This window comes from Propithecus coquereli, unplaced genomic scaffold (assembly GCF_000956105.1).
Source record: "Propithecus coquereli isolate 6110/MARCELLA unplaced genomic scaffold, Pcoq_1.0 Scaffold423, whole genome shotgun sequence".
In the NCBI taxonomy this organism is placed as follows: Eukaryota; Metazoa; Chordata; class Mammalia; order Primates; family Indriidae; genus Propithecus; species Propithecus coquereli.
The window spans coordinates 345,842-357,510 of NW_012149986.1; the positions used below are offsets into that span (position 1 = coordinate 345,842).

Consider the following 11,669-nt stretch of genomic DNA (forward strand, 5'->3'; position numbering starts at 1 on the left):
ATCTAGCTTTCTCATTTCTGAGCTTTTTTATTTTTGATATATGCTCTTATATTAGGGTTCTCTAGGGAAACAGAACCATCAGGAGAAAGATACATGTATTATGAAGAATTGGCTCACACGATTATGGAGGCTGGAAAGTCCTACAGGCTGCTTTCTGCAGGCTGGAGACCCAGGAATGCTGGTCGTGTAATTCAGTCCAAACTCAAAAACCTGAGAACCAGGGGAGCCAGTGGTGTAAGTCCTAGTTCAAGGGCAGAAGACAGAATTTCCAGGTCAAGTAGGCAGGCAGGAAGAAAAAGGAGCAAATTCCATTTTCTTCCACCGTTTGTGCAGTCCTCAATAGATTGGATGATGTCCACCCACTTTAGTGAAGGCATCTTCTTTATTCAGTCTGTTGATTCAGATGTACAGATTGAGCCAGAAACAGTGTTTAATCTGGGCACGCCATGGCACAGTCAAGTTGACACATAAAATTAACCATCACAGTTCCTCCTTCATGGCTTCTGTTATCTGCTCAATGTTAACTAACAGTTTTCCTCTACTTGAAGGGCATATTTTTCTGGCCTGCCCCAGCTGCTGTTCAGAACACCTTTCAGATCGTTAGTCTCTTTCTGTCTCAAAATACCTTTGAATGTTGTCCAGTCACGGTCCTTTCCTGAGACTCATGTAAATGAGATTGGGTGAGATGATTCCAGGAGGGCTTTCCTAGCTTCAGGGCTCTAAGGCTGCCTCTTCTACTTCCCTGTGGCATGTTTAAAAATAAGGCCTCTCCGTGTAGCCATGTCTGTCATACTTTCTCAGACCTGCTGCCTCTGAACATTCCCTCACTTGTGCCTGACCCTTACCTTTCCCTCACCGTGTCGCACCCTGCTTAGTGAGGATTATGTGCTCAGAGCAGGGCTCTGCCTTCCTGGAAGGAAGGTCAGCTGGGTGTTTGCAGAGTGTTGAGGGCTTAGGCAGACCTGGGTTTTCTGGCCTCATAGTCTTCAACCCTGTGAACTGCCCTTCCCAGTCACTCTGATTAGGCCCAGATCCCCCTCTTGAGTTTTTCATTCCAGTGAAGAAATTTTCCTTTTGGGGTGAGTACTTATTGACTCTGGTGTCCCCCTGCCCCCTCTGACTTAGCTAAATTCATGTAATCGGTCTAGAATAAATTATTCCTGTTTAGAATATATATAATTATAGTTTTAACTATTAAAACCTACAATAAATTGGTGTTTTAAAAAACTTACTGGTGTTATATGCCAGATGTTAATACTTTTATTCATGGTGTACCAAGTGAGAGCTTTATACCCATAGAACAGTGGGAAGGGAATTCTTTTCGGTGTTCTTAACTTTTTCATTCTTGGCATATATCAGCGTTTGCATGTTGGTTTTGGCATTCAGCTTGCATTCAGGCCAAGATGTCCCTTGTTTTTGGGTTTCAAGATTTTTCCTAATATTAAGAACAAGATGTATTATTTGTAAACATATATTTAGATATTTCACTTGCTAATAATTCAGAAATTAGTTTGATGTTGCTTTAATAACTTTTAATATTACATTAAGTATTTGTTGTAAATTTTAGTCTTTAAGATGATATGTTTCCTAGAGAAGTAATGGGCTATAATGCGTTGATATAAGTTAGTATGGACTGCAGTTTAAGAAAAAGTTAAATGTCTAGTTTATTTTTACTATTTAAGCCAGTAGGAGCAGAATTATTTGAGCATTAGATGGGTGAAATTGAATAATTTCATATTTCTTTTTGAATTGAAAGGAATTCATATAAAGCTGTATGCATGTGTAATTATGGTATAATCTTTTTCATGTGGTCAGCCTTTCTCTTTCTTTAATTAACTTGGATAACTGTGAATTGATTGAATTAAAGGGAAACTCAGAAAGCTGGAAAAGCTGATGCTTAAATTGCTATTGACTAGTTTTTTTTCTGCCTGTACACAGTTCAGGTGCACAGCAAGCTCCTATTGCTCACATACCATGTTACACACTTGTTGATGGAAAAGGGCTTCACCTTTGAGCCACCACTGCTATGAGGGTAGAAGACAACCACCTTGAGTCACCTGAAGCAGAATTGTGGCAAACACGAGTTTGCACATACCTTGGGACCACCTGTAATTATAGCATGCTAGCCAATAGTTGGGTTGGATCTAGGTGTGTACGTACCTTTGAGATAATACCTTATGTGTGTGTATGTGTGAATACAGAAAACATCGGAGCAGTGTGGGGCCGAGCAAACCTGTTTCCCAGCCCCGGAGGAACATCGTAGGCTGCAGGATTCAGCATGGGTGGAAAGAGGGGAATGGCCCTGTTACCCAGTGGAAAGGAACCGTTCTGGACCAGGTGCCTGTAAATCCTTCTTTGTATCTTATAAAATACGATGGATTTGACTGTGTTTATGGACTAGAACTTAATAAAGATGAAAGAGTTTCTGCGCTTGAAGTCCTCCCTGATAGAGTTGGTAAGTTCTTTTTACTATTTGTGTATTATATGTTTTAAAACTGATATTGAAATGAATGCTTTTTTATTATTTTTTAGGTTATTGATATTTTTACTTTTATTTGAACATAAGCACTCCTCCTGAGAAATATTTGATTAAGTCACCTAACACCACAAAAATTGATCCAAAGCAGATGTTTTGAAGCCACAGTTTAAGGAACTGTGTGAGGGATATAAAGATGTATAAAATTTTCCCCTAAGAAGTTTACAATCTGTTAATTTCTAATATAGTTATTTTTCTAACATTTTTGCTCACCATTATCTGGACTCTGATGTACCCATCAGATTATTTATCATTAGCTCAATATCTCATGTGTTGATTTCATCACGTACAATTGCTAAGAGAAATGTTATGCATTTATTTTAGAATCTTTATGTGAAGTGTATCTTTTATTGTGTATTACATAAATGATAATTGTCTATGCTTTGAGTCAAAATGTAAGCAACCAAAACGTGAGCTTTATTATGCATTCTTTATGGTTTGTTTGAATAATGTTTGTGGAAATGAATGGCTCTTCTTTATGTCATACAATGTCAGTTTTGCCTTGCAAATATTCCTTAAGGCATAAGGATTAAGTTAAGTAATAATTACTGATTTTATTTTTAACTAGGGTAAGATATACTCAATAGTACTTTTCTTCCAAGTACTTTGAAATGTTTTCTTACTACATTGATGCTGCTATTGCTTAAAATATAGTTTATGCTTTTGAATAGTCTTTAAAAGTCTGTGCCTTTAAAAAATAAAGCTTCAGCAGATCTGGACTTGGGAGAGTGGGGATTTTGGGATCAAATTGTCAAGAAAAGGAATTAATCCGATATCCTCCCTCTGTTTTTCTTCAGACTGTGCCATTGTATTCTTGGGACATAGGAGTTTCCCCAGCAAATTAACTCTCCCATAGCAGCCAGTTATTTTGTTCATCTTCTCTTTAGATATCAAATGCTAAATCTTTGCTCATCTTGTATAAACAAAGTTGAGTTTTCACAGAAATCTTTCTTTAAATTTAAATCTTTGTTATTACTCCTGAAGGTAATATTAAATCTTCAATGTTTTCAACATTTTTGTCTATTCTTATTTGACTGAACAGCTGTTCTTCCTCTTGATCCACATCCTGTATTCCTTCTTGATCTTGACATCAATTTCCCTCATAAGAAACTTTAACATATTAAGAATCTTACCTGCAGGACTTAAAAAATATTATATAAACATTTATAGCAGTTATTTGTGCTCAATAGTTGTCATGCATTCTTTTTCTGAGCCATAATTTTAGTCTCTACCTCTTCTAGGGCAAGACTAGCTCACTTCAAACTTCCTTTATATTGGCACACGACCTGTGCTTATCAGTACTTTTGTCATCAGAACAGAAAGCATACAAGTGTCTCTGGTGATGGGATTAAGGGTTACATACTGTTGTTCGTACTTTTGGATTATCTCAGCTTTCTACAGTAGACCTGGATTGCTTTTGTAAATGGTAAAAGCAGATTACAAAAAAAAAAATCCAAAAGTTCTGTGCAAATCAGCAACACATCATGTGCCTAATTCAGTTACTACTAATTTTTGTGTTCACTATGGTACTTTAGTCTAAAATTTACTTGCCCTTCATTTATGTTTTATATAGGAAGAAAACAGTCTTCCCTAATTTGCTTCAGGCAGTACATTAGACTATAGTTATAATTGTGTTTTTCTTAAGCTAAAGGTGGCGGGGGGCGGGGGGCAGTGGTGAGAGTCAGTCAGTCAGAAAGTATATGATGGCATTAGAGCAGTGGTTCCCAGGGAACCCTTGGGGTTCCTTCAAGCCCATTTAGGAGGTTTGTGAGTTCAAGATTATTTTCATATCATTAAGATGTAATAGGCTCTTTTCATTCTCATTCTTTCACGGTTGCACAGTGGAGTTGCCCCACTGTCTATTTGGAAGGTCTGCATAATTCAGCGAACACAGTATTTTCTATGTGAGCAATACATGATGTTACCAAATCATGCATTGGTGAAAGTCATTCAAAGTGCAAGAGACAATTTTTTAAAAATTGTAGGAAAAAACACAACATAAAATGTACTATTCCAACCATTTTTAAGTGTACAGTTCAGTAGTGTTAAGTACATTCACATTGTCATGAAACAGAATTTTTTTCATTTTGTAAATCTGAAACTCTCTACCTATTAAACAAGTCCCCTTTTCTCCCTCTCCCTAGCCAGCCCCTGGCAACCACGATTCTACTTTTCTGTCCCTATGAATTTGACTGTGGTAGACAGCTCACAGAGGTAGAATCACACAGTATTTGTTGTTTGGTGTCTGGCTTATTTCATTTAGCATAATATCCTCCAGGTTCATCCATGTTGTAACATGTGACAGGATTTCCTTTTGAAGGCTGAAAATAATATTCCATTGTGTGTATATACCACATTTTGTTTGTCCATTCACCCACTGATGGACATTTGAGTTGCTTCCACCTCTTGGTAAAAATGTGAAATTGGAAAATGTGAAATTGTGAATAGTGCTACTGTGAACATGGATGTACAGATATCTCTTTGAGATCCTTTCTTCAATTCTTTGGGTATATACTCATAAGTAGGATTGCTGGATCATATGGTAGTTTTGATTTTAATATGGTATTTCTAATTTATATTTTCTAAACAGAACTGCTATACTGTTTTCCTCAGTGGTTGCACCATTTTCTAATCCCACCCACCGTGCACAGGGTTCCAACTCTCCATCTCTCTGCCAGCACTTAATTTATTTTATAGTAGCCATCCTAATGGATGTGAGGTGATGTGCCTTATTGTGGTTTTGACTTGCAGTTCTCTGATAATAAGCGATGTTGAACATCTTTTCATTTGCTTGTTGTCCACTCGTATATCATGTTTGGAAGAATGTCTATTCAAGTCCTTTGACCATTTTTAAATCAGGTTATTTGATTTTTTGGTTGAGTAGTAGGAGCTCTTTATAAAATAGTCTGGAGACAAATGAGTTTAAATGTAACAAACACTACAAGTTTATTAATAGTTTCAGATTCTGTGTTGCAACTAACCTTTAAGGAGCTACCATTTGTTGAGTTTTAATGTAATTCCATAGAGGAATATCTAGAATTATGTAAAAGACAATTAGAATATTCTTTCAATAGCATATCTTTGTGAGCCTGGATTTTATACATTAACCAAAAAACCACATCATAACATTGAATGCTGAAAAGCAAACTTTTCCACCTAGTTTTGAACAGAATTATAGAGTAGGGATAGGATTATCGATATACCATTTGGGAGGCCTCTGCTCTCAAACACATGAGCCATCTGATTAAATCATGCAACAAATATTGAACTTCTGTGATCTAGATACTAGAAACGAGAGGAAAGGCCTCTGCTTCCATGGGGAAATATAGGCAAGAAACAAGTAAACAAATGCATAAAATAAGATAACTTTAGATAATGGAAAATGTTATTAAGAAGTAAAACTGAGTAATGTGACCAGGATTGGTGGAGCTACTTTTGCCTGGATGGTCATGGAAAGCCCCCAAGAGGAAACATGCTGTAGCAGGAGCCAGGCCCCTAAAGGTATATGGAAGAGTGTTCCAGGTGGAGGAGAGCACACGCGGAATGGGAGAAGAGCAGAGTAGCTGAGGCGTAGGCAATGAAGAGAAAGATGGCAAAGCCTGAGGGCAGAGGCATGATGGCTTGGGGCCTGTGATCCATGTGAGCAGTTTGGTTGGTTTTCAGATTATGAAGGGAAAGCATGGGAACATTTTAAATAACACAGTCTGATATAAGCGTCACAGTGATGACTGGTTGCAGTGGAGAGTAGCTTGTAGGGGCAAGAGTAAAAACCTGTGCCTTAACAGAAAGTGGAAATGAGGTTGATGCAAAATAAACATCAGTTATTAAAAAACCAAATATGTCTTGAATAGGTTAATTTATAAGTTTTTTTTTTTTTTTTCTTTGAGACAGAGTCTCGCTTGTTGCCCGGGCTAGAGTGAGTGCCGTGGCGTCAGCCTAGCTCACAGCAACCTCAAACTCCTGGGCTCAAGCGATCCTTCTGCCTCAGCCTCCCTAGTAGCTGGGACTACAGGCATGTGCCACCATGCCCGGCTAATTTTTTCTATATATATATATTTTTTAGTTGTCCAGATCATTTCTTTCTATTTTTTAGTAGAAACGGGGTCTCGCTCTTGCTCAGGCTGGTCTCAAACTCCTGACCTTGAGCGATCCACCCGCCTCGGCCTCCCAGAGTGCTAGGATTACAGGCGTGAGCCACCGCGCCCGGCCAATTTATAAGTTTTAATAAATGTTCTTTGGTTATGTAAGATGTTACTATAAAGGGAGGCAAGGTGAACCATTTATGGCAATTCTGTTTTTACAGTTACTCTTCTGTAAGTCTGAAATTATCTCAAAAGTTTAAAATAACTTATATAAACAATAACAAAAAGCACTTTATACCTACTTTGAATGAACAATTGAAAGTTCTGATTTGGGTACAGGACCAAGAACAGATGAGTGCAGAAAAATGAAAAGAAAAAAACAGATTCTCTCAGTTAACTGATTTGGACAAAATACTTCCTGTTGAATCCAACTGTGGGCTGGAGCCCAGGAGTTTGTGTTTGGTTTTCGTACTTCTTAAAGCCTTCTCAGGTTTCGATGCTTGCTAATATATTGCATGGACAAAATTTTGGGTAGTCTCCTTTAGTGAGTTCAGTCTTCATAACATATTCAATGAAACACTTTGTCAACCTTTTTTTTCTTTTAAATTCCCAGCCACATCTCGAATCAGTGATGCACACTTGGCAGACACAATGATTGGTAAAGCGGTGGAACATATGTTTGAGACAGAGGATGGCTCTAAAGATGAGTGGAGGGGAATGGTCTTAGCACGTGCACCTGTCATGAACACATGGTTTTACATTACCTACGAGAAAGACCCTGTCTTGTACATGTACCAGCTCTTAGATGATTACAAGGAAGGTGACCTGCGCATTATGCCTGATTCTAGTAAGTATATATTGGCAACTTTTATTTTTTATAATTCAAATGAAGTTTGGATTTTAGGACAAGATATTTGATTAACTAGTTTGCAGATGCATTTTTATTTTGGGGTATCTGACTATTATTTTAGTCATGCACAAATATAGGCTGTAAAATTTTTCACCGTCTTACAAATTTTAGATAAGAAAATGATCAGTTCTGCTTGGCTTCTATAATAAAGGTTATTTTATAATTATTTTATTAACACTACTATGTATTATTTATTGCTTTTCATCATTTAAAAATATGTGAAGATATGGGGACCAGTAAAATAAATCCCTGTGTACCTTTCACTCAGCTTTTAACAGTTATTATCTCATTGTCAGTCTTTTTTTATCTACTTGTCTCCCAGCTGAATTATTTTGAAACTAATCTCAGACATCAGTTATTTTATCTGTAAATATTTGAACTTTACTTTAAACCACTGATTTCAGAAAACTGTTAGTTGGGGAACCTTTCAGTACCAGACAGATCACAGGGTGAATATTTATAGAGGTCATTTAGCTATTTCCACAAGTAGTCTGTTCAGGTGAGGAAGGTAGAAAAGGGTATGACTGGAGCTAATGTCTTCAAGCCTGGGTGTTTTTTGTTTATTTAAAAAAAACCAGCTTCATTGTGATATAATTCCTATACCATGTAGTTCACCCATTTAAAGTGTACAATTCAGTGATTTGTAGTATATACACTGATATGTGCATTCCTCATCACAGTCAATTTTAGAGCATTTAAATCGCCTCAAACGAAAACCTCATATCTTTTAGCTATCAGTCCATTATCTCCCAACCCCCTTTTCCCATCACTGTGCAACCAATTATTTACTTCTGTGTAGATTTCCTTGTTGTGGACTTTCCTATAAATGGATTAAATAGTGTGAGGTCCCTTGTGACTAGCTTCTTTTCACTTAGCATGTTTTCGTATTTTATCTGTGTTGTATCATGTATGAGTACTTTGTTCCTTTTAATGGCCAGATATGATTCCATTGTTGGATATACCACATTTTGTTTATTCATTCGTTAATGGACATTTGGGTTGTTTCCACCTTTTGGTTATTATGAATAGTGTTCCTGTAAACATTTGTGTACAAGTGTCTGTGTGAGCTATGTTCTTATTTTTCTTGGGTATGTACCTAGGAGTGAAATTGCTCGGTCATAATGGTAACTCTGTTTAACTGCTTGGGGGAACTGCCAGACTAACTTTCAAAATGGCTGCACCATTTTCATTCCCAGCAGCAGTGTATGAGGGTTCTGATTTCTCTGTATCCTCACCAGTCCTCACTGTTAACTGTTTCAATTCTAGCCATGATAGTGAATGTGAAGTGGTACCTCGTTGTGGTTTTGATTTCTATTTCTCTGTTGAGTAATGATGTCAAGCATCTTTTCATATACTTACTGGCTGTTTATGTGTCGTTTTTGGTGAAATGTCTGTTCAGATCCCCTGCCCATTTTTAAATTGTCTTTTATTATTGGATTATGAGAGTCAGTTTCTACATATAAGTCACCAGGTACGTGTTACAAATATATTCTCCCATGTTCTTTGAGGTACGAAAGTTTTTAACTTTGAAGTTCAATTTATGTTTTTTCTTTTGTTGCTTAATGCTTTTTGTGTCACATTTCAGAATCTTTTGCTATATCCTAGGTCATGAAGATTTATAAATCCCTGTATTAGGAGTTTTATAGTTTTAGCTCATGTGTAGGTCTTTTTTTTTTTTTGAGAGACAGGATCTTGTTCTGTCACCCAGTCTGTAGTGCAGTGGCCTCATCATAGCTCCCTGCAACCCCAAATTCCTGGCTCTACCTTCTGAGTAGCTGGGACTACAGGTACACCACTGTGCCCAGCTAATTTTTCTGTTTTTTTGTAGAGATGGGGTCTTGCTCTTGCTCAGGCTGGTCTCGAACTGACCTCAAGTGATCCTCCCACCTTGGCCTCCCAAAGTGCCAGGATTACAGGGGTGAGCCACCTCACCCAGCAATTTCTTTTATTTTGAAACTGGGTTAGGAAGATGATGTGGAATGCAGTGCAGTTGAAGGGGAACAGGCTTTAAGGATTCATGGAGTAAAACTAATAATACTTAGGCATTCAAATATATGTACCATATCCTCAGTAATCCCTGTAGGAATTGTCTGCTTTGAAATTCTATTGAAGAGTCACTCCTACTTATTTTTAGTTAATTACAGCTACAAATTAAAAATGATCTAAAGGAATTTTTGGTTATGATTTTCAAAATTTTTTATATATCTGGATCGGAGTCAGCGAATTATTTTTGTGAATAAAATTTTATTGGATCACAGCCACATTAGTTCTTTTATTTCTCATCTATGGCTGCTTTAATGCTACAGTGGTAGAATTGAGTAGTTGGGACAGCAACCATATGATCCTCAAGCCTGAACTTTTTAGTGTCTGACCCTTTAAGAAAAGTCACTGGTCTAGATAATCACGATGAATTCAGAGTAGTAAAATTTTAAAAAAATTATTATGAAAATAAACATGCAAGTTGATGTGTATCTAAAAATTGATTTTAAATTCTTCTTCCTTTTCCCCTCCTTTAAATACAGATGATTCACCTCCAGCAGAAAGGGAACCAGGAGAAGTTGTGGACAGCCTGGTAGGCAAACAAGTGGAATATGCCAAAGAAGATGGCTCGAAAAGGACTGGCATGGTCATTCATCAAGTAGAAGCCAAGCCCTCCGTCTATTTCATCAAGTTTGATGATGATTTCCATATTTATGTCTACGATTTGGTGAAAACATCCTAGATGTCATCATGAACTCTGCCAAATTTGTGGAACTATTAAATGTATAATTTGTAGACATAAAGACTTGATTGCTTTCCAGTTTAATGAAAGCTTAAATGTCCCTGCGAACCCACAATCTCTGCCAGCAGAACTGGTTTTGTTCTGAATAGTACAGATTGATGTGAACACAAAGCATTTTGTGTAAGGAGAACTCCTTCCTCTTAAAAGAAGTCTGTTTGGAGGGGAGTTACAGGCAAGTTTGGTAAAAGTTAAGCTAGTATCATAGTCATTTAAAACTGTAATAGATCTTAACCATGTTTCCCTTCACTCTAAAACTCTTATTCTGCTGCCACAATGCAAGCATAGTTTGGTATTTTTGTTACTGCCTTTTTTGAGATATATGTATCTATATCTACCTATATGTGTGTGTATGTATATATATTATATACACACATACACACACACACCATTGGCAGTCCTTTCTTTGTGGATTGGAATGGGGGTGACATAATTTTCTCCAGTTTAACAGGAGTGCTTGACCCAAATCAGTCCTATTTATGATATTACTGCTCTTTATTTAAAATTAAAATTTGGGCACAGGAAGCACATAAGAATGTTCAGCTTGTTTTGAAAGTCAGAAGTTCAGAGCACCTTTTCTATCTGGAGGCTTTAAACCGTAAATCCAAATGTGAATTATCTGTGAACAGTTGATGATCTGCATTAGAATTTTGCAATCTGGTAAGAAATCTGGGTAAAAGGCTGCCTTTAATTCTAAGCTTTGTAATTTTTTTTTTTTTTTTTTAGGACAACACTTTATTCCGTAAAATAGAATGAGTGTTTATATGATTTTTTTGTTGTTTACTCTTTAATCATAAATACTTTTTAGCAAAGCCCAGGTCCTTGGTCCACATAGTGTAATGTAGGTGTATTTTGGACAGCACATTTGGTCCGTTATTTGTACAAATCAGTAATCTGAATTTTAGTTTATGGATTTAAAAAGGCAACAGTACATCAGTGTGTGTTTGTGGTAAGTTCCTGGAAGAACACAGTGCTTTTATATCAGAAATGTAAGTTTTAAGAGTGGCATTGTTGCCTTCTAACAAGTTCTCTGGGACTTTTTAATTTTTATTACTATTATTGCTGATATATGATTATGGTCAAAACCACCCTCCCCCACCCCCACCCTCCGTTTTTCCCCACAGAGAATGTCTAGAAAAATAACAGCTTGATCTCTTGACATCTTTTGTGATGGTGTATGTATGTCCTTGCTCCAGGTGTGCTGTTGATGTGGATTCATTCCCCTCAGTGGCCCCTTGGGGTTTGCATGTCAGTGGTGCGTTACCATAGAAGGTCCAGTCGTTCGTGTTCACTTGTGGGTGTAAGTAATAGCAGCCCTTATCCACAGAGTCCTTTCATGGTTTATTCCTGCAGGGTTGTTTT

The 11,669-nt window shown here is 37.1% G+C and overlaps 1 protein-coding gene across 1 annotated transcript; it reads left to right on the top strand.

Moving 5' to 3' along the window:
- Positions 1–2,187: 2,187 nt before the first annotated feature.
- SPIN1 (spindlin 1) lies at positions 2,188–10,334 on the top strand. The gene is made up of 3 exons (XM_012653553.1): positions 2,188–2,455; positions 7,232–7,465; positions 10,051–10,334. The coding sequence occupies exons 1-3, from the start codon at positions 2,188–2,190 to the stop codon at positions 10,248–10,250; spliced, it is 702 nt and encodes a 233-aa protein (XP_012509007.1). The 3' UTR covers positions 10,251–10,334.
- The last annotated feature ends 1,335 nt before the right edge of the window (positions 10,335–11,669 follow it).